The sequence below is a fragment of the Xyrauchen texanus genome, chromosome 2 (assembly GCF_025860055.1).
Source record: "Xyrauchen texanus isolate HMW12.3.18 chromosome 2, RBS_HiC_50CHRs, whole genome shotgun sequence".
Lineage (NCBI taxonomy): Eukaryota > Metazoa > Chordata > Actinopteri > Cypriniformes > Catostomidae > Xyrauchen > Xyrauchen texanus.
Window position 1 is genome coordinate 49,141,230 of NC_068277.1, and position 24,204 is coordinate 49,165,433.

Here is a 24,204-nt window from a genome sequence, read left to right on the forward strand (position 1 = left end):
GTACTTCGGTTTTCCACGTTGCTGACAGTCCACACAGACTGTCTGCACGCGGCCCAGATTTACTCGACTCGCAGACATGCATTTGTCATTGACTGTACTAAAAAGGTATCACAAACCAGTCGTAGTGCGCATGTGTCAAACGTGTTCGGAATTGCTCACGGTCAAAAGAGCTTACTTTGAAAAGCAGTACTGTCGGCCGAGCACGATCCGATATGGCACGCAGAAAAACTTGGTATACCCAAGACTTTTAAGACACTTTTTAAATACATTTTTAGCTTATTACCAATCTACCAATCAATGTAAATTCTTGTAAATAGTATAAATTATGCATTAAACAACAAATAAAATATATGCAATATAATATTTATTGATGGAATACATGGATTTGTTAATTTTTAAAAAGCTTAAATGTGACCAAAATAATGAAAAACAAATCAAATCTGTATCAATACCCAGGGTAATAAACTGTGTTTACAAATGTAGTTTGCTGAAACAATGTTGTTGATGTGTAGGGCTGGGTATCGTTCCAAAAAGTTCGATTCCGATACCTTGACTTTGATACCGGTTCCTAAACGATACGTTTTTCGAAACAAATTTTATGAAATCCATTTTAACTAGATTAAAAATATTAAACATTACCTAAAAAAAATTGGTTTTATTTTTCCAGTTTGTTTTTTTCACTTTTTTTACAGACTCAGACTCATCTCCTGAGACTTCTGGTCTCCTCTTGCCAGGGTCGGCAGGGGTAAAGGCTATAACATTAATGTGAAGAGGAAAAAAAACTAAACAAGAAAGCTAAACTGTTAATTCAGCCAACTCTAAACTAGTTATCTTGTTAAAACGTACTTATCCTTAATGTACGTTAAACTTGATCAGTTACGGTCAACCTTAAAGCATTTCTAACATCAATTTAGCTAGCTATTTATAGCCATACATCCAAACAATATCTGAAAAGTTAATTTAACATTTACACAAACATGTACCACTACAAGTTAGCAGATTTTGTTTGTTGGTTTGTTTGCTAAAAGTTAACCTTACCTGTCAGTGTCCCAGTCGTAGTGTCGCTGTTGGCATCGAGCCTGGTGATATGTAGCCACACTTTTTATCTTTTCCACTTCTTTTACATCTATGGGTGTTGGGACGCACACACACACTACAACCTCACATGTGAGCCGAGTCTCTGGGCTTAACCTGCGTAAGCAAGATTTTCCTTGATGCCTAAGCACAGCAAATCACCGGCACTTTTAGATTTGGGCACATCTACCATGCTACATGCATATCACTGACGTTGACAAGATTAACGCCTTAGGTATCGAAATTTGGTACCGAACGACAAGACATTTTTTGATACTCGATTGTTTGGAGGCAATTCGGTCGGTGCCTAAAATGTATCGAACTCGATACCCAGCCCTATTGATGTGATTTGCTTATAAAGGTAATTTAGCAATTTATTGGGAAATCTTGGGTGTACCAGTAATGAAATCCCAAAAATATGGAATAATAATCTACTGAATTATCTTGGAATGTAACAATTACTTTTAACAGTTTTAACAAACATTTTGTTTCCCTTACATTGTCTGTTAAACACATTTTAATGTACAATTAATTGCATACAGCTATACAGTGTTACCACTTTTATTATTGACTAGGAGAAAAGTTATGACATCAAAATTATGACAAAATATATTTAAGTATTTTGAAGCTATATCTATCTAGGTTGCAAATCAAATGTAGTGATAGGCCAAATAATCGAACGATATTTGGTCATTTTGTGATTTAACAGCATCATCAGATAACGGTGTTCGCTTGGAATAACCGAAGTGTTAACATTCCCTTGTGTCAGTTCCAAAATCTACCAATAGAGTTTGAACGCTTTCTGTTTTAAGGTTTTATCTTTTCTAGTTTATGTAAATTTCAGTAAATATTGCATAAAATAAGTGTATGTTTCACTTACAATAAATTTCGTGTACATCTGATTTGCTGTTGTTAATTGTATTGTTTATCGGCATTTATATAGCTAATTGGCCATACTGATTACCAGATATCAGTATTGACATCGGCCATTGAAAAAGCCCAGATCGGTCGACCACTTATCAAATGTATGTAACTTTGTGACATGAACTTGGTACCTCATCTGCAAATAGATCTGATTTCCTTGCTTTCATTGGCGCACACAAGATGCTCTTTAGATCATCAGGGTTTGCACAAACTTCTATGCCTCCTCGAGTGCGTGCTATCATTACAGCAAATGGAGCGCATACCAAATACTTGAATCTAAGTCGGAGAAAGACTATACATTGCATCCAATACATCTGATAGTGTGACAGAGACAGTCCATTGGGGATTACAGTGGGGCTGACCTGTGATTAAATTTGCTTTCCTTTCTGGCTTTAAGATTATGTTGTACCCACTCAGATTATACATTTGACATGTAAACCTGGATGATTTGAGAGTGGATTAAAGAGATTTAGCTCTTTGGAGTTGCTGTAGTGCAAGGGAAGTAGAAAATAATTTCACACAGTGAATTTGGGATGGCTTTAGACAGATTTATCAGTTTCAGTGATTGTTTTGGTAATAAACGGTGCTACAAAGGTTAGGACTGCAAAGCTTTGGGATGCTCCATGTCCTTGCTGTGAGTTGAAGTCAATGTTATTCTTAAGCCTTTTAAACACTTTCACAATGCTAGTTAATGCTCAACACCATTCAGAACACACTACTCTCCTGCATCTGTGAGTCTTTTTAATGCCTCTGTCAAGAAAGGAAACACAAAGCAAACAGAGAGCTCCGTAGGAGTGCTGCTCGGTCTCTTTCTCTTTCTATTGAGGCTGAAGCATTTCGTGGAGCTGATTGCTGGAACTGGGGCATGGGGGAGAGGGAATGTGTGAATGTTCATTAAATACAAACAGAGTTCATTCAGAGTTTCCCCCAATGCAACAGTTTCTTAGCACTATCTCTTTGTCCTGTAGTTTATCAGTGGCAGAATGTTTCCAGACGTTCTTTCTCCTCATAAGGGAAGAGCAAATTGACATATTTAAACTATGGTAACCTACTATGAAGGACACCGACATCACGATAAGCCGCCTCAGGTCATGACATGGCTAATCTTTTGTGTGAACAAAAGTGTTGTGATATTTTTCAAAAGAGGTCTTTGCTAGAGGTGAGGGAAAAATTTATATTTCAAAGAATTGCAATGTTTACCTCACAATAATGTATTGATATTCTACCATAAGACATTTTTTAAACGACACCGACGTACCTATTCCTTACGCTACTTATTAAGTTCAGCACTTATTGCGCAAAGCCAAGTCCCTGAATTGCAATGAAGATGAATGAGAAACAAGGTTATCACAGGTTTGAATCTCAGTACACTAAACATAAAGAAGCACCATATTATCATATCATGACCCAGATATAGTATTTTATTAAATTCTCAAGTTCTCTGCTGATTCCCACCCTTAGTCTTTTCTCACTTTGTCAATGTTTGTTATCTTCTGCAGTCTTGCAAACAAAGATAAGTGACCGTACCTCAAGGTTGTTATTATGCTAGATACATATTAGCAAGGCACTCCCCAAAACAACCTCCAGGCCCCAGTAGTTTGGGGTGGTGTGTGGCATAACAGAGTGCTGGGTTTATTTTGTGGGAGTTTGCTGCGGATAGTTTGTGTGTTGTCTTGGTTAATGAGTAATGCATTAGTGGCCGGTTAGAGCTGTAGAGAGAGGGGCTTCAGGACTTTGAACTGTAAGCAGAGCAGACATAAATCCACCCACTAATGAGTTACTGCTTTGTTAGGCTAGGAATGATCTTACATTGACACACACACATACACAAAGAGCTAGTGTGTCCTCGTCCGGATGTTGGCTAATCACAGAGTTTGCAATTACAGTTCCACTCCATTAGGGCACAGGTATTTGAGACACTGTCTTTTATGGTCTCACACTGGTGTCTCTTACCTATAGTAGGGCATAATTACTCTAAGGCCACATCCACACTAATACAATACGAAAACAGTTGAAAACACATTAATTTTGCCTCGTTTACTTTTGAAAAAGCACTCTAGTACGGTATACAATGGGGCCTAATTCTGCATTCACGTCGTGTCGGATTAACTGAAATTACAAGATGACAACTCTGAGATTCCACACTGAGCTGTTCACATTCTCTGACCTTGGAAATTCTTTGTTTTTATGGTAACACTCATATTTCCAAAATGCCATTTTCAGTGTTCAGAATCAATCATCATTGCTGATTACAGCTAAATATTTAATTACATTAATATTAGTGCATTCATTCACCTGTATATGTTCTTGCAAAATGTTAAGGAACAAAGAAAGAAATCCAGGTAACATTGGCTATAATAAAATGCAATATCAAACAGAAATATATGTAAACTACTTTTAACTGCTATTTTTGGTTCTTTTATTATGACGTTAAGAGGGTCTAGTCGGAGCTTTCATAGAATTCTCGGATATAATTCTAGAATTTGCTGGAATTATGCTAATTCTGACATGACGTGAACACACCATAAGGCCTACTGTGGCCCGGCGTGCACAACACAACCAAATTAGCAAAGCAAATAAAAGCTGACAGCACCTGAAATTAAACCACAACACAACTGAAAAGCCATAGCACAACAGATATAAGATACAACACAACTAAATGTTTTTTTTTGTGTGTGTGTGTGTTGTGGCTTAATTTCATTGTGCTGTCACATTTCCATTGTCTTAATTTTGTTTTGAGAGATGTTAACTTACCAAAATCGATGCATTTTCAACAAAAAACTCATAAGTGTGACATGGCCTAAGATTAAGGGGCTGTTCACACCGAATGTCTGTTTGTGTCTGTTTTTTAATTGTCGTATGTAAACATGTACTAGACCGACGTTTTTGTTTTTTCACTGTTTTATCGGTATTTCATGCAGGATCACCATGCTTTTTAGATGCTGTGTCAAGTTAAAAAAAAACTTTTAAAGAAATGTAATGGTAACCATCACTTGGGGGGGGAGACACCCAAAGATCATTTTTACTACTATTAGCATGTCTCAGACAGGACACACAATTAAATCGAAGTTATGTCCGGTAAGTTTTGTTTGCTTATAATACAAGCATAGTCTTTTTCCACATTTATACTGAACGGATGGCCAAACCTGTTATGTCACATTCCCTCATGCAGAGCAAACGAACTACCTGCTCATCCAGTTCTGGAACCATCCGTGTTTTGTGTAATCTTTGAGCTGTCACCAACAGTATAAAGAGACCATCGTTGCATGACAGTTGTCTTTGCTTTAAACCTTTCAGTTTTTTAACTGAAAAGCCCCTCTAAAAGCTCTGGCATGCTGTTTTAGGTGTCACAGGCGATCAAGCCCATAGGTTTCTTGGACGTCTAAATCGCAGATTGAGTTTGGAATTACAAAATGTGTCTGTAGTGTTGTATACACATAGTAGCTCAACAGGGCAGTCTCCCCTATTCATGAAACTTGGCAGAGAAGAATGCTGGGTGCTCTAGTACTGACCAAGCAGAAGCCAAATCCTAACAAAGAGACAGCCACCAAGAGAGCACAGCCTAATTAAGGAATTTGTTCATGTTCGGAGATGTCTGCTAAACCTGTAACTCATCAAAAGGCTTTTAAGGAATCAGGAAACTATATAATGTGTCAGGTTGAGTCATTGAGAAACTGGTGGAGACATGCTTTACTAACTCTGAATGGATGGCACAAATGAACTGGACAGGGCCGTTCTGTTTAACTTCACCACTGTTCCCCCACTGTGACTCACTGCATTTATATTGGCCCACATCATTGAAGAGGGTGTCAATGGGTCAAAGGCCTTTTGTCTCACTCTCACTTCTATTTAGACGGATTCAGTGTCAAGACTTTATGGACTTGTGTCCCACAGCTCCTCCCAGTTGTGTTCAGGGTAGAAAATTAACTTTTTTAGCAAATGGCAGGTGAATATTTTTTTTTACTGGCCATAAAACGTAATTTTTTTGGCTGGATTGTTTTTCTTTTATATAATTGTGACAGCGCAGGTCACTATGTCACTTAAAGCATCATATACAAGATCTCTCTCTTCGTCTCTCTTTGAAATTGCACCTGACAAAAACAAGAATAGTTTGCCATTTTCTTCCTCATATTTTTGTTTTGGTGGCTTAAAGTGAGAAATATTGCCACATGGAGTTCTAGAGAAAATTAAACTTAAAAAGGCATCTTGGATAAACTTCAGATAATACATTTGGTACAAAGAAGTCGTTCGGAAAAAATTTAATTAGAAGACATGTAAATGACAACGTTTTTTTTTTTTTTTTTAATCGTGCACCACTTACCTTCAGCGAGGGTCCGACACTGCAAAAAAATATTTTCTCACTGAGTTTGGTTGTCTTGTTTTCTTTTTAAAAATATTTAAACTAGAGCTGTCAAAAATAATGCATTAATGCATGCGATATTATTAATTATATAACAAATAATTTTTCTTAATTGCGATTAACACATTAACCGTTAATAGAGCATAAACACTGGTTGGATTTGGGTGAAACCTTTGCACTGTGTCCACCCGGAGTCATTACACTGACAGACACACTGACTAGTTTTTCAATTAGTTAAACTCTCACTGAGACTTTGGGAAACGTTTAATGTTACATGCAAAGGTGATATTTTAGTGCATTTCTATCTTTATACTGTGGAAGGCTTTGTTCGGAAAATGGTAATAAAGCATTATATTTTGTTTTCTATCGCGTAAAAGTCTTAGACACTTGGGAAAAATGTTGCATAGAGAATATGTCTTCACTTATCATTTAAGTGTTTTCATTTATCACTAAATGTCATACAAAATCCAGTAAACGTATAAAAAAAGAAGCTAAATCAATATTCAGTGTGACCACCTTTTGCCTTTTCTTGGTTGTTGGCAGATAAGATGATCAAAGCTTCTTGGAGAATTCACCACAGTTCTTCTATCTATTTCAGCTGTCTCAGTTACTTCTGTCTCTTTATGTAATCTCAGACTGACATGATGTTCAGTGGGGGGATCTGTGGGGGACATGACATCTTTTGCAGGACTCCCTGTTCTTCTATTCTAATCTTTTCTATTTGCAAAAGTAATGTTTGGGAGTCTAACATTTATATTTCCTATTGACGCACTAAAGCTGAAGATATAAATAACCATCTTAAGACAAATTATTTTGCGAAACATCTTATGTGCCTAAGGCTTTTGCACAGTACTGTAGATAATTTGTATTATTTATTAATTTTATGAGTGACTGGTTAAGTGCTTATGGAAAATACGTTTCTATCTGTTTTTTGAAGACAGAGAGTGAGTCAGCTTCACGAATGGAGTTGGGAAGGTCATTCCACCAATGTGGTACAGTGAAACTGAAAGTCTGGGAAAGTGTTTTAATGCCTCTTTGTGTTGGTACAACAAGATGCTGCTCATTAGCCGACCGCAGGCTTCTGGTGGGAACGTAGTTCTGCAGAATTTATTTTAGGTATGCTGGAGCAGACCCAGTGACTATTTTGTATGCCAGCATCAGAGCCTTGAATCTGATATGTGCATCAACCATTAGCCAGTGGAGAGAGACAAGGAGTGGTGTAACATGCACTCTCTTTAGTTCATTAAAGACCAGACGTGCTGCTGCATTCTGGATCATTTGCAGAGGTCTAATTGCACATGCAGGAAGGCCTGCAATGAGAGAATTACAGTAGTCCAGTCTAGTTATGACAAGTGACTAAACAAGCAGCTGTGTGGCATGTTCAGAGAGGAAGGGCCTTATTTTCAAATAAGTAATTTTGCTTCTCAAGGATGTTTAGACATTTTTATTGGAAAATAAGACCAAAATATTTTTTGCAGTGTAAATTTGCAGTTTTACAGTACCGACCGTTTTATTTACTCGCCAAACCCGTTTTATTTACTCGTATTCGGTGCTTTGCGCATGTTCGATTTTGAAATGTTATTGTCGTTATAAGAGGTTTGAAAGAGGATGTTGTGCATAAGGTGCAGTGTTCTAATGTAAGTGTATGTAACCTTTTTTTTTTTTAGAACAATACCACAACCAGTAAGGAAAAAGAGGAAGTGGAGGCAGCAAGGAAGGTGTCCGAGGGCCAGACGGGCCGTCTGTCTCAGGAGGTGGAGAGGCTGCGCAGGAGGGCACAGGAGCTGGAGAACGAGGTGGCCAAACTCAACCGCATTATTGATGAAGCCAAGATTCAAGAGAGCAGGCTGGGGGAGCGAGCAAGCCGTCTGGAGGTGCCTTTAACTTTCTCTTTGTCTGTGTGAAAAGAAACATGCTTGCATTAAACATACACACAGCCTTAAGGCAATGGGCACACAGACAACTGGCTGAAACTTGTTGTACTGTACATGAGAGGTCCATTGCATTTTATTCCTAGACAAAGATTAAGATTGTCATGACTGGAATTCCATCAGCAGTGATTTCCCATTAATTATTCTTTTTAGTCTGGGGAATAGGTTTTATCTGTGACTATAAAACCAGCCCCAAATATGAAGAACATCTGTAACGTGTTTGTTTGTATGATCACAGAAAGAGAAGAGACAGTTTGAGGAGTCTCTCGCTGAGGTCAGGGAACAGGAAGAGGAAATGACCCGAGCAAATTGGGCGCTTGGCACTCGCCTAGAGGATGTTCAGGTGAGACCTTGGAACTCCTACATGCACAAACCATACATTTTAAAATAGTTATTTCCAGGCCTGAACAAATGTCATTGAAAAGTCTATAGTAAATGTTGACATATCTAGCTATGTTCTACTTAAAAATGTTTAATAGGCTGAAAATATGTGCTATTACTTAATGAAAAATCATGGAAATTCATTGTTCCAAAGGTGTGGGAACCCTGCCTTCAGACAATAGAATTTAATTCATTTGTTGTAAATAATGTGCTAATCAAAGTTGTTTATGATTCAGTCATATTTCTCAATAATAATGTTACATTTAAAGCTTCAGAAATGTACATCTTAAAACCAGCTTAAAAATACCAACTACAAACAGTACTAGTTCAATATTTGGCCAAAGGGCAGCCATAGTATCACTGTGTTAAATTACATATTCCCATCCACAGAGAAACTTGACCAAGATGACTCAAGAGCACCATGAGCTGGAGGAGAGATTGAAGGAGGAAAGAAGTCAGAAAGAGCAGTTTAAAAACACTAAGAATGAAATTGAAGATGAGAGGAGGCTGCTGGACAGGACTGTTGAGAAATTACAACGGGAGGTGAGATAGACATGGATTAAACCAATGTGATGGTAAAAGGATTCATTTCTGGATGATAACCATTTCTTTAATAAACGTATTAATAATCTTTTATTTGGGTGTTAGTACATGGTTTCTTTTCAATTTCCTTAAAAGGATACAATCTGTACTGGTTATGCAGCTTTAGTTTGATATGTTTCACAGAAACCTGAGCATCTTCACAACCTGATAGATCTCGAAGGAATTTATGTTTTCTTTGTCCCACTTGTTTTTCAATCCTTGGTTTTTTCTTTCTCTCTCTGTGTATAGATGAATGAGATAGTACAGGCATCTCAGAGCTCAACTCAGGAGCTGCAGGAACAGATATACATGTATAAAGAGAAGAACCGGAAGGAGATGGCGGAGCTGCAGAAGCAGTTGAGAGAGGGAGGACAGGAGCTGGAGAAATCGCGTCGTACCGCCAAGACCCTTCAGGATGAGGTGGGTAGGAGAAGGCAAAATGTCAACAACGTGTGCAAAAACGACCTGTTTGAAACAGTCGCCATAACTGTGGATGTTGTGCCCTCCAAAGCAATAAACCATACCCTTATAAAAAGTACTACGGTGGTATCATGCTATTTAAATGGTACTCAATGTAACTTAAAAATATTCCCATAATATTACAATGGTACCCGTTTACAAATCATGGTATTCAAGTATAGTACTTGCCCAAACACATGGTATTACAATTGCATGTGTCTAAAAAAATGGTATCACCATGTTCAAAAAAACAGGGTATTATTACAGTGCATGTCCAAAAAACACAGTATTACCGTGGTATATATCCAAAAAACACAGTACAATCATAGTGTATGCCCAAAACATGATATTACCATGGTGCATGTCCAAAAAACATGGTATTATCATAATGCATGACCAAAAACATGATATTACCATGGTACATATCCAAAAGAACAAGAAACAAACATGGTGTTATCATAGTGCATGTCCAAAAAATATGGTATTAACATGGTACATGTCCAAAAACATGGTATATAATGGTACATGTCCAAAAAAGATTGTATTACCATGGTATGTCTAAAAACCTGGTATTATCATGGTGCATGTCCAGAAATCATGGTATTACCAAGCTGCATGTCCAAAAAATATGGTATTACCATGGTACATGTCCAAATACATGGTATTATAATGGTACATGTCCAAAAAAGATTGTATTACCATGGTATGTCTAAAAACATGGTATTACCATGTACATGTCCAAAGACATGGTATATCATAGTGCATGTCCAAAAACATAGTATTACCATAATACATGTCCAAAACCATGGCAATACCGTGATACTTTGTTGTAATTGAACTGTATGTTAGAGTTTAGACAATTTAATGAATCAGTACAATAGGTATAGCTGCTATATATTGGCATCAAAGCTGCATGATGATTAGAAATCAGAGGAATTTTGCAGTTTGTCTGAATGGGAATGCAGATAGTAAAATAATAATTTGTTCAGGTAAGAATTGAGCTTAACATTTGTCTTGTTGAAAAGATATTTGTAAATATGGGAAGAGGAGGTGGTGGCAGTATCTACCCAAAGTAAAACCTGCATTTCCTGAAAGATTGGATGTTTCCTTCTAAGCTGTCATCGTGAACCACGTATTTCCCAAGAAGCACAACAGTTAGTTGGAGCTATATTTGAATTTAAACTCCATCAAATGCCATGTTAAACATCATTTGCATAACTTCCATTTAATTCAGTCTCTCTGTCGCTGTGTCTGTTGACATGGATATCAGCATATCAGCTCTCTGTGTTAAATCTCAAGTAAACCTCTGGAATGTTCATCATAGCCATTAATCATCGGCCGACATTCTTTTGGCAGATCAGATTTTTCAATCGCTCCAGCTCTTATTCACGGTGTATGTCCAACCCTTCAGTTTATGTACTCAACAACCCCAAGTGGGACTGAACTCTAACCTCTGCTGTTTGGATGCAATTATGTTCTCTAACCCTGTCAACACTGTGGCATTTAAGGAATGTTATTGTTTGATATGGGAATCAGGCTTTATTGGTCAGGCCCTGTGAATGATGTCCTGTGGAATAGTGGGGACCGAAGTACCCATCCCCCAGATCTCATTAACACTTTGTGCAGAGAACAAGAGTGAAATGTGTCCTGGATTCAGTTCTGTGTTGTTTGGGTTAAATGCCAGTTAGCAAAATAGCGTTCGGAACATTATTGCAACCAAATGTGCTGATCTGTGTAGCTGAAACAGATCTAGACAGGTGACCCAAAGCTAAAAATGTGTTGGTTGACACGTTTTGGTTGTCAAACAAAAAAGAGAGTCGACACACTCAAAGGCAAAACATTGGTTCGTCGTAGTCAGGCAAATGTTCATCCTTGCCTGTGAAATTTCAGCTCATGAATTTAGATGGGAGGAAAGTGGGAGAGAACACATGTGTCAGGAATAAAGCCAAATAATAAGAGATGTTCCCTGCATGTGTGTGTGAGAAGGAAGAGAAGGATGTCCTCTGAGCGATGACCTACCGACACCTCATCCTCCTTGAGCCCTGACAAAATCTCTGCTTATTTAGTGCATGACCTCACTACCACATCTGTTTCCTCTGGAACTATATGCCTATCGATTACCTCTAAAAATCAACCAAATCGTCTCCACATGCAGACAGTAAACACTTAAAGCAGTGTAATTTCTGCGTCACTAACGTCAACAAACAGAAAGAGGCTAATCGCTGTTTTCAAGCAGATTCCTGAAAATTCCCAGTCTTACATTGGTTGTGTAAACGGATAGTCCCACCCCAAACTCACACCATTGGTTGAGCCAGTGTTGGTGAGTTAAGCTGGACGGGCTGCTCAAACAAAAAGGGATGTTTTGATAGTGCCACAGAACCACAGTGTTATACTTTTTTTTTTTTATGTAAAATTAACATACAAATGTCTTGCATATTGGTGACTCTGTGTATTAAGGTGGGATATGAGAACATTTTTATCATAAGGAAAAAAAATTACACACGCATTAAGGCAACTTCATCATTTTCTTTATTACCCAGTTTCTTATCAAAAATAAAATATAAAGCTGAAAACACCCTAGAAAACTGCACTTGTGTTAGCATCATATGTGTGTTAGAAGTAAACTATTGGCAAAGGCAGCATCTTGTGGCCAATACTGTGCACATAAATAGCAGTGATGTTTAGAAGGGAGATTTCTTATGTGGTGTAAATTAAAGGGATAGTTCACCCAAAAAGTGCAATTCTAACTCTCATGCCATCCCAGATGTGTGTGACTTTCTTTCTCCTGCAGAACACAAATGAAGATTTTTAGAAGAATATTTAAGCCCTGTAGGTTTTTTCAATATAAGTGAATTGTGACCAGACATTTGAAGGTCCAAAAATCACATAAAGGCCACATAAAAGTAATCCATATGACTCCAGTGGTTTAATCTATATCTTCAGAAGTGATGCAATCACTTTGGGTGAGAAACAGATCAATATTTCAGTCCTTTTTTTACTATAAATCTCCACTTTCACTTTCAGAATGTGAAAGTGGAGATTGATAGGAAAATGTTTTTTACATTACATTTACATTTATGCATTTGGCAGACGCTTTTATCCAAAGTGACTTACAGAGCCCTTATTACAGGGACAATCCCCCCCGGAGCAACCTGCAGTTAAGTGTCTTGCTCAAGGACACAATGGTGGTGACTGTGGGGGTCGAACCAGTGACCTTCTGATTACCAGTTATGTGCTTTAGACCACTACACCACCACCACTCAATGACAAAATTTACACACAATCATACCAAAAACTTGAATACGGATACCATTGCGTGCTTTAAAAACGTATGTTACTATGATGTATGACCCAATGTAATGCAATATAAAAAATGACTTAATATTGATCTGTTTCTTACCCACACATATGTAGCTTCAGAAGATATGGATTTAACCTGTAGAGTCATATGGATTACTTTAATGCACCTTTATGTGATTATTGGTGCTTGAAAGTTCTGGTCACCATTCACTTGCATTGAAAGGACCTACAGGGCTGCAATATTCTTCTAAAAATCTTAATTTGTGTTATGCAGAAAAATGAATGTCATACATATTTGGGATGGCATAATGGTGAGTAAATGAGGAGAGAATTTTCATTTTTGGGTGATTAACTTCTTTGCACTAAATATGGCATTACATTGGGCCATACATCATAGTAACATACGTTTTTAAAGCACGCAATGGTATCCGTATTCACATTTTATGTACGATTGTGTGTAAGTCTCTTCAAGTAATGTATAAATTGATTCAAAATTCATAATTTACTTACCCTCATGTCGATTCCAAAACTTTATGACTTCAGTTTCTTCTATGGAACATGAAAGGAATGTTAGGCAGAATGTTTAGGATTGACAGACCATTCACTTTTATGTATGGAAATAAGATTGTGGTGACTGAGGCTAACATTCTGCCATACTCCTACTCATAAATGGAGAACTGCCACTCAAAAACCCTTAGAAATTAGTTCTCCAGGTTTTCCTACAGATTAGAAATCCACACTCCAGGTTGTTCTACAAATTGACATCATGACTGAACAGCTCCAATCCACAGCTTGAACACCCACAACTGTCTTCGTTAAATATAAAGTTGTGTTTTCTGTGTATTAGCTGGCTCGTGTGCAGGAGGAACTGCGTCAGTGTCAGAAGGAGAGAGATGAGTCTCTGCAGAGAGTAAAGTACCTGGAGCAAAAGGTCTTTGATCTGGAGATCAATGCTGAGACCAAAGCCCACTCAAATGACAAAAGCAGACAAGCCAAACTTCTGGAGGTACAGCACTGAAAGACACATTTCTTGTATTGAATTTCTCAAATAAACCTAGTTTCAGTGGCACTACTAGGTATGTAGTGATGTAACTTTGCCTGAAAAGATGTTTCTATCTACTAACAGGACCACGTGTCTCAGCTAGAGATGGAGCTGGTGGAGGAAAAGCAGAGTGGAGATATGCTGATGGAGAGAATAGACAGAGGGAGAGAACAGGTGAGAACATCATTTGATTATCTATATAAACTCTGGTACACTTTACAGCTTATACTGCAGTGAGACAATTTAGAAGGAATGAGCACACAATGAAAAAGTACTGATTACTTCATAGATATAACAAAGAAAACATTCTGAAAAATCACCGCAGTGCTCACAATGCAGGCAGAAGAGTTTTTAAACAGGCCAGTAGATCAATTTCTTCGCGGGTACTTGGAGTCCTTTACAAACACTGTTAAATCTTGTCAAAACAAACCCAGCCCTTTAATCCAGTGTGTGGTTCTGCTTTCGAAAATTGCACTAAAGATTCAAAGTTAATTCACACCAGAGCAAAAGAAAGATGGAGTATGAGAGAAGAGAGTGAAGGGTACTCTGCATTGTAGAGCTTACGTAATCATTCTCATTGGCAGCCTTCCTCTTTGTGAAAGAGTGCCTGTCCAAATTTCAGGCATCAATTAAGACCTCTTTCTAAAGCTTTGCCTCAGCCAAGATATGCAAGAAGCTGGGCATCTCAGAGCTCGCTCTCGCTCTGAAACAATTTCAGAGAAAAGTCCAGAATCAAAGGTTTGCTGTAAGAGAGAAGCCACAGAGAATTCTTCCTTTCCAACTGATAAGGCCAGGAAAATGTTGCTATCTGAAGCACACATGATGCATGTTTCCTGAGAAACAGGGCCCGGTTTCCACCATGTCAGTCATAAGACTGTTGCTAAAGTGCTTTTTTGGTTTGGAAATGAGGCTGACATTTGTGTGTACTTGGAAAAGTTTCTTTTAAAACGGGCTATTTATTTTCAAGATCATGCATCAAATGGTTGCACCTATGACTCCTTGAACTTTTGAGACTTTTGTAAAACTTTCAGCGCAAGTACCCTACATTTATACTTGTGCTTTATTGTTTCAAGCTCAACTTTTGCAAAAGCTAAATTGGTGCTTTGGTCCGATTGCACCTGTCGCACCACATTTAGAGCCCTTAAAAACGGGCTGAAGTGGTGATTAATAGATTATGAAGGAGAGGAGCGTGTGAGCTTTTTTTAATTGTCCGGAAATAGAGATTCAAGGCAAACATAATGACACAATAGTGTTACGCTAAGGCAGAGGTGAGTTTATGTGGAAACAGTAGAGGGCTCTACGGAGACGGGGGTGGATTGGGTGGATGCGGGGTGTCAGGATGGGCGCACCTGCATCCGTGGCAGCAGGTGCAGGAGTGGCTGTCTAAATGAGAGTAATCTCCCGCTCTTTATCTCTCTCTGTCTGTGTGTTACTCTCTCTCTCTCTTGCTTGCTCTCTTGCTTTGATTAGTTTCAGTGTGTTTTCTGCTCTGCTGACGCAGCGCCCTGCAGGGTAGAGCGGCACACGCAGCCCATTCCTCATCCATGTGCCCCACTGTCACATGCTAATTGGCATAAAATATCATCCACTCTTAATGCCTGGCACCAGACAAAAAGAGCCATCTTCTTTCCATCAATCGCTTTCTTTTTCTATTTCTATTTTCAAGTTTATCATTTCTTTTCTGTCTCTCTGTTGTCTTGAGGAGAGTATCCCTTTGTTCTTGACAAAGTTTTACCCCTTAAAAAAATGAATAGTACATTTGAAATAATGCTTTAAATGATGTACAGATACTACTGATGTTATGTTAATAACCACCTATACAGCACAACAGTCTCACAAAAATCCTATTCATTTTCTCCATAGTCAAGTATACTATTATCGATAATCTGTAAACCTTTAAAGCTACGAGGTTGTTAATCAATGGGATATGCTTCTGTTGAAGTCGTTATTTCAAGTTTTTTTTTTTTTTCATTGTTCGTAACAAAGGTGTTGGTTAAAGTAATATTCCGGGTTCGATACAACTTGGGCTCAATCGACAGCAATTGTGACATAATATTGATTACCACAAAAATGTATTTGACTTGTCCCTCCTTTTCTTTAAAAAAAACATCAAAGATCTGGGTTACATTGAGGCACCAACAATGAAAGTCAATGGGGGCCAATCTGTAAACGATAAAATACTCACTGTTTCAAAAGTATAGACAAGAGACAATAACAATGTGCTGTAGCATGATTTTAGTGTGATTTAAAATGACTTGTTAACATTTTCTGTGTAAAGTTACAGCCAGTTTTACAACTTCGTTGCCATGAAGATGTAATGTCATAAACACTAAAATGACTAAGTATTTAAACAACTTGTTAGCTCAATTAATACATTAGTTTTAACAGAAGAATCAAATTTAAGCTTCACATTTTTGCCTTTAAACCCTCAAAGAATTGGCCCCGTTCACTTCCATAGTAAGTGTCTCACTGTAACCTCCATTTTTTTCCATATTCCAAAAAAAAAGAGGGACGAGTCCAAATAATTTTTTGTGGTAATCAACATTATACCACACATGCTGTCGATTGATCTTAACTTTGATTGAACCCGGAATATTCCATTAAGAACAACTCTATTCGTGATCCTGAGGGGGAAATCCACCAATTAGAGAATCGCAGCTAACAACACCTGCAAAACAAGCTCTGAAGTGACCACCCACACTCATGATGCAGTGTAAATAACGCAATCGAATCTCCCTACACGCACATACTACTTGTATATTTGCAAATATCTGAATATTTTACAATAACATTCAAATGTATTGTTTCTGTACTTATAAGCTACAACTTTATATCAATAGTTTTGTATTCTTCCACTGTTTTAATTCGATTACGTCATCCACATTGCTTCATAAAATTGTAGTTTATGCACTCATGAGGACGTTTACACAGTCTCGTACTTTGTCTTTTTATTCAATTTTCATATACTTCTATGCTTCAAATAAATGTTTGTAATGATTCACCTCGGAGCTGATTGGTTTGGTTCATGGCTTAATCTTTTATGAAGGAATATTTGAAATCCCTATGAAAAAAATAACAGGAAAAAGTTGGCGGGCAGGCTCTGATGCACTCTATTATTTGACACTTCACTTACGGAATTAACGAATCATGGCTGACTGTGAATAATAATAGCACAATTTTACAGTGGCATTGATTTATTTTGTATTTATTTTTTGCATGATGCTGCATCCACACCAGTAGGTGTCAGTGCAAGTCAAAGATTACTACCAGCAAAACAAAAACATGTATGGAAATGAAAACAAAATGTTTTGCATGAAAGATAAGTTGATCATTTAGAGAGAAGTGTACTTGCCTATTCCTTTAGTTAAATATAACAATATGGTGACAAAGGATTTACAGCTTTGTGACAACATTTACTTTTGAAAGGTTTGCTATCTGTGAACTTACAGCTTGGAAAGGCTAATGTCCATGAAAGTGTACACGTCCAACTCAAGTTGTATAAAGGTGCAGGACACTATGCTGCTAACTTGTCCACACACTAATGGTATTGCTAAATTTTATCGCTGGTGGTTAGTTCACTAGTGGTGTGTATGGAGCGTTTAAACAGCACAATTTCTTTACAATTAATATTATTATTCAAATATTAGGATCACGTGAGCTCTACCATTTTCTCTAATATTGGCTGTCGCTCCCAAAAGTCGCTCTTCATTTGCATAAAGTTAAACTTTTCTCAACTTTGTCACGTCGCTGGACACGCCCACATCCGGTCGCCGTCGCTAGTGTTGCTGGAAGTTGCCAGCTCTCATTGAATATGAATGAGATGAGGTTGTTTTGTCGCTGGCAGTGTGAATGCAGCTTAAGTTCTTCATCAGACAAACGTGCTTTAGAAAGGTGAAAATAAATATCAGCAAATCATTAATAATGTGGCCTTCAGTTGGGCTTCTTAACCAGTGGTGTGAAGCAAAAAGCAAACAGGACTGGGATGTTTCTTGTTTGGTGTGTAGAGGATGTTTTGCTTTTGTTGGTGTTGTGTTAGGGAGGTTTGCCATATAATATTTGTGTTGGATTTGTGTGATAGTTGGAGCAGATGAGGAACGAGCTCATGCAGGAGAGAGCCAGTAGACAGGACCTAGAGTGTGACAAGATCGCCCTGGACAGACTGGTAAAAACGAACCCATCTGACTGATAGATGCCCTTTACCACCCATTAAACCCTCTTAAAATTCTTGACTTAATCTAAACAACTGTAGCAAAAATCTGGATAATTAAATACAGTATAAAAAGGTTTTTAGCAATCACCTTCCCGTTCTGTGTATTTTCTGTGAAGAATAAAGATCTTAAGAGCAGGGTTGCTTATTTGGAGGGATCTCAGAAGCCCAGTAAAGAGGGACTGGTGGCCCAGCTGGAGAACCGCATCCTGGAACTGGAAGAAAGACTGCAGGGAGAGGAGAGGTAAACTAGGCAACTAATACTTTCAGAAATCCAATGATGTAATTTCTTGGATACATAAAGTTAAAATATTTAACTCTGTGTGTGTATGTGCAGGGAACGAGCTAACCTGCAACTGGCGAACCGTCGGTTAGAGCGCAAGGTGAAGGAGATGGTAATGCAAGTGGATGAAGAGCAGCATTCACTGCAGGATCAGAAAGATCAGGTGAGCAAACAGAAAATCTCAAAAAGATTTCCAAGATAACAGTCTTCTCAATTATATATCCAGTGTTGGGTAGTTATGAAATACATGTAATCTGGATAAAGTGATATGCTTTAAGAATTGAAAAATACCAAATTGCTGTTAATATAAGTTAATGATATTCATCAAAACATGCATTGAGTAATCTAAAATATTTTTTGTAAATTAATGATTACAAATTTAGTTGTGTAATTTGTAATCCGTACCAGATTAAATTACTTCTGAAATCTAATAAATCAGTTGTGATAGATCCAAGGTACACATTAAAATATAATTGGCTGATCTAGCTACTTATTTGGCTCAAGTAAACTGAACTTAATGTTTTTATGTAAAGTTAACTAGTTACAATAAACTTAACTCATCTGTGATTTGAAGTATCTTTGTTTGCATTTCATTATTTCAATTGAGTTAAAGCACAAGGGAAATTATGACTGGACTGTAGGTAGAGCCATATGGCACATTAGATTCTCCTCAGTACTTCTTAGTGCACATAAATCTGCACTTTCGTAAAGCACAACTGAGTAAAGAACAACTGCTTAAATTTAATAGGCTCCAAGTTCACCAGAAGTAAATCACCCTAATGGTGAATTCTGACAAGTCTAAAAATTATCAACCAGCTACAATAAAACAACAACAATAATGATAATTGAAACTATAAATTATCTTTTTTTCTTAACAAACATACATAGTTTAATCAAGAGCAAAGGCTAAAGGGTATTCCAAATAGCCACAGTTAGTAGAGTTAGTAGTACCATTAGGACCACTTAAATGTTTTATTAATAACAACTTTAAGGTTTAGAGAGTAACTGTAACTTAATTAAAACTAATAAGAATAGTAATTAATTAAGTGTAAATTGCGTAAACTAATTTGAGATAACTATTAGTATTTACAGTGTAGTTGAGTTCTGTTGATTTGGTTGAATTATGTCTGATGTCTGCTGTGTATGCATGTAGCTGAACCTGCGTCTGAAGGCTCTGAAGAGGCAGATGGATGAAGCGGAGGAGGAGATTGACCGACTGGAGCACAGCAAGAAGAAACTGCAGAGAGACCTAGAGGAGCAGCAGGAGGCCAACGAACAGCTCCAGAGTCAGCTCAAAGCACTGCGCAGTGAGATGAGGTAAACGATTAAAACATGACTTCTGATCCGGAGTCAGCTCAGAGCACCGCGCAGTGAGATGAGGTAAACGATTAAAACATGACTTCTGATCCGGAGTCAGCTCAGAGCACTGTCCAGTGAGATGAGGTAAACGATTAAAACATGACTTCTGATCCGGAGTCAGCTCAGAGCACCGCGCAGTGAGATGAGGTAAACGATTAAAACATGACTTCTGATCCGGAGTCAGCTCAGAGCACCGCGCAGTGAGATGAGGTAAACGATTAAAACATGACTGCTGATCCGGAGTCAGCTCAGAGCACCGCGCAGTGAGATGAGGTAAACGATTAAAACATGACTTCTGATCCGGAGTCAGCTCAGAGCACCGTCCAGTGAGATGAGGTAAACGATTAAAACATGACTTCTGATCCGGAGTAAGCTCAGAGCACCGTCCAGTGAGATGAGGTAAACGATTAAAACATGACTTCTGATCCGGAGTCAGCTCAGAGCACCGTGCAGTGAGATGAGGTAAACGATTAAAACATGACTTCTGATCCGGAGTCAGCTCAGAGCACCGCGCAGTGAGATGAGGTAAACGATTAAAACATGACTTCTGATCCGGAGTCAGCTCAGAGCACCGTCCAGTGAGATGAGGTAAACGATTAAAACATGACTTCTGATCCGGAGTCAGCTCAGAGCACCGCCCAGTGAGATGAGGTAAACGATTAAAACATGACTTCTGATCCGGAGTCAGCTCAGAGCACCGTGCAGTGAGATGAGGTAAACGATTAATACATGACTTCTGATCCGGAGTCAGCTCAGAGCACCGCGCAGTGAGATGAGGTAAACGATTAAAACATGACTTCTGATCCGGAGTCAGCTCAAAGCACTGTGCAATGAGGTTTGATAAATGATTAGAACATTGAGCGCCTTATGACTAGATAATATGAATACACTGTTGCTGTTCTGGGTTTTGACTGAAAGCACAACAATGCACGTTGAAGTGATTAAATCCATTACCACTGAATGAATGAAGTTAACACATAATATCACTGACCTCATGAACTTTTGCACAGATATGTACAATGGAAATGCTAATGTAATATTGAAAATTATACCTTTTTCTTTTCTGTTTACCCACAAGGCGTAAGAGCAGCTCTGCACCAGTCCTGAATGATGATGATGATGATGACGATGATATCAGCACTGATGGTGAAACCTACTTCAGCTCTTCATCTGGCTACAAGCGTTCCAGCAGTCAGGATGCCATCATCTCCAATTTCTCTCTGTGAAAACACTACTGTAAACGGGAAGGAAGTTATAAATGAAGACGCCAATGCCTGCAATATTTGTGCTCTTAGTTATGAACTGCTTTGCTTTTGTGACTTTGCCACAATTTCATGTAACCATGGGACCAATACTTATGCCTTTTCTCCCAACATATATTTTTACATATATATTACCCCACAAGTAATCTTTTATGTGTTCATACCTTGCTGATATTTTACAGCACTATATATATATATCTGCACAAAATACAATGTTTGTCCATTTTTCTTTTTTCATTTTGTTCGATTAAATATTCTGCCATTCCAATACATCCACTGACATAAAACAGCCTTACAATAATGCAAAAATTCTATTTCATTTAACAAACCGGAATGTGAAGGACTGATAGGTTTAAAGACAATACATATTAAGGGAAATATGTATGAGGGACAATTTGTATTAAAAATAAATACTGTGATGACCAACAGTTTTTCACTTAATGAACAAGCAGATTTAATTTTACTTCATTTTAACTTTTCATATGATGCCATACTTGTTTCTGTTTCAGCTCATTTTCAGCATTATACCAGACACAAGCACTTTGTGTACAGATTCTCTGTCTGCAACAATCTTTATCACAGACATAAACTGGTGGCCAAAAGTTTGGAATAATGTACAGGTTTGGCTGTTTCTGAAGGAAATTGGTACTTTAATTCACCAAAGTGGCATTCAATTGATCACAAAGTATAGTCAGGACATTACTGATGTAAAAAACAGCACCAGCACTATTTGAACAATGTAATTTTTGATCAAATCCAGACAGGCCCCATTTCCAGTAGCATCACTCCAACGCCTTATCCTTGAGTAATCATGTTAAATTGCTAATGTGGTACTAGAAATTCACTTGCCATTATATAAAACACAGTTGAAAGCTATTTGGTTTGTAAATGAAGCTTAACATTGTCTTTGTATTTGTTTTTGAGTTGCCACAGTATGCAATAGACTGGCAAGGCTTAAGGTCAATATTAAGTCAAAAATGGCAACAAAAAGAAAAGCAGCTTTCTCTAGAAACTCATCAGTCAATCGTTGTTTTGAGGAATGAAGGCTATGCAATGCTTGAAACTGCCAAAAAAAATTCATACAAATGTGTACACTACAGTCTTCAAAGACAAAGGACAACAGGTGAAACTAAACGAGAGGATAAATACATCAGAGACTCTAGTTTGAGAAATAGACGCCTCACATGTCCTCAGCTGACAGCTTCATTGAATTCTACCTGCTCAACACCAGTTTCATGTACAACTGTAAAGAGAAGACTCAGGGGTGCAGGCCTTATGGGAATCATTGCAAAGAAAAAGCCACTTTTGAAACGGAGATACAAAATGAAAAGGTTACAATGGGAAAAGAAACACAGATAACTGGAAAAGAGTGTTATGGATCCTAACCCCATTGAGCTTTTGTGGGATCAGCTAGACTGTAAGGTGTGTGAGAAGTGCCCGACAAGACAGTCACATCTATAGAAAGTGCAACAGGAAGTGTGGGGTGAAATGTCACCTGAGTATCTGGACAAACTAACAGCTAGAATACCAAGGATCTGCAAAGCAGTAATTGCTGCACATGGAGGATTGTTTGATGAGAACTCTTTGAAGTAGTTTAAGAAGTTCTGAAAAAAAGAAAATCAAATTGTAATGGTAATTTTTCTCTTTATTAATGTCTGACTCTACACTGTGATCAGTTGAATGCCACTTTGGTAAATAAAAGTACCAATATATTTCCATAAGACCAAAATCTGTACATTATTCCAAACTTTTGGCCACCAGTGTGTTACACTGTATTGACATTCATGTTACCAGGATTTTTCATCTTCTCTGAAACACAAAACAGTGTTATGGATAAAACTGCATTAGCCTGTTGTATTATAGAATAACTTTATAACTGGTTTTAACACATCTTCTTGTCCATATGAATGTGCCCTGTATTTGCATACTGTATATGTAAAAGCATTTGTGCCTGTTGTTCAGAGTGGTTAGAGATGTCCTAACTTATGCAAAGCTTGTATATTACTGAACTGACAATCACCCTTTCGGATTACACTGTGATGATTTGCACTGTATATTAAAGTGAGCCCTTTGTGTTTTCGGTGCTTGAATATTGTTTAATGCAACTAAAGTTCAGTTAGCCATTAGTGCATTTTTTTTTTTCAAGGTTGAAAAAAGAATCCAGCCTCTACCTCTCTGTACACATCTACAGTATGTAAAAACCTGAAAACAAACACAATAGAAATAAAGTCCACTGTTAATCTCATGATGTAACTTGTGGCGTCATGTGTCTGCTTCCTGTTCCTTGCTTTTTTAATTTGTCAATTTGTTGAGATGGTTTATGGTTCAAATTTTCAATTAGTATGTCAGGTATCAATCTCTCAATGGGTTTTTATTTTTTTTTAATTGATACATGTGATCATGTGATCATACTGGCTTGAGTTCAATTTTCCATTAATTTTTCAAGATTTGACTGTATTCCCACAACTTTTCCCTGGTCTGGAAATCATAATTTTAAAACTCCCTAATATTTCCAGGGTTTCATGACCATGAGAACTCACTAAAATGCATGTGCAGAAATCACTAAAAGCATGAGTGTCTTGCACAGTTTCCTCCGAGGTGTCTTGTATTCCCTCTGCATCTCTGTTGTGTGGGTTGCTATTTAAATTCTAGTTCTCATTTTTTAGATGCTTTCTGCATGTTTGTATGTTTTTATAATTTCTTGAATCTAAATCCTATGTCTGGCCAGTCCACATGACACTACAAGAGGAAGAGAAGTGAAGTGTCTGATTGAGAGAGGACTGACTGCATGTCTACAGTTGGGTGTGTGCTATGACTGTCTTCTCCCTATGCCTTCCCAGCTGAGTACTGGAGCCCCTCGACAAATCCTCTAGGATATTATCTTCAGGTCTGAAATTAATTGATGGAGCACAAAACTAACCAACCTCCCAATATAAGGAGAGCATCACTGAGCCTGCTGAGCAGCGGTTCCTGGCAACAGCCTCTCACTTATCAGGGTGGGGCTGACATGGGGGCTGCGTAGTGAACATTCCTGAAATTC

General features: G+C 37.9%; 1 protein-coding gene across 34 annotated transcripts in view; it reads left to right on the top strand.

Annotated features, from left to right (window-relative positions):
• LOC127658606 (cingulin-like protein 1) overlaps positions 1-23,404 on the top strand; it is a 46,203-nt gene extending 22,799 nt beyond the window's left edge. Inside the window, exons 9-22 of one of the 34 annotated variants that reach the window (XR_007972432.1) lie at positions 8,026-8,232; positions 8,528-8,632; positions 9,061-9,213; positions 9,502-9,672; positions 13,859-14,017; positions 14,138-14,227; positions 18,132-18,215; positions 18,380-18,504; positions 18,598-18,706; positions 19,697-19,923; positions 19,987-20,112; positions 20,239-20,301; positions 20,365-20,427; positions 20,617-20,956. Coding sequence is in view for 1 of the 34 variants with exons in the window: in XM_052147983.1 (XP_052003943.1) it covers positions 8,026-8,232; positions 8,528-8,632; positions 9,061-9,213; positions 9,502-9,672; positions 13,859-14,017; positions 14,138-14,227; positions 18,132-18,215; positions 18,380-18,504; positions 18,598-18,706; positions 19,697-19,860; positions 20,981-21,128 (1,515 nt within the window). In the remaining 33 variants the exon portion in view is untranslated. Of the gene's footprint in view, positions 1-8,025; positions 8,233-8,527; positions 8,633-9,060; positions 9,214-9,501; positions 9,673-13,858; positions 14,018-14,137; positions 14,228-18,131; positions 18,216-18,379; positions 18,505-18,597; positions 18,707-19,696; positions 19,924-19,986; positions 20,113-20,175; positions 20,958-20,980 lie in introns of those variants that run through there. The other 33 variants (XR_007972424.1, XR_007972419.1, XR_007972426.1 and 30 more) reach the window with 33 other exon arrangements.
• The last annotated feature ends 800 nt before the right edge of the window (positions 23,405-24,204 follow it).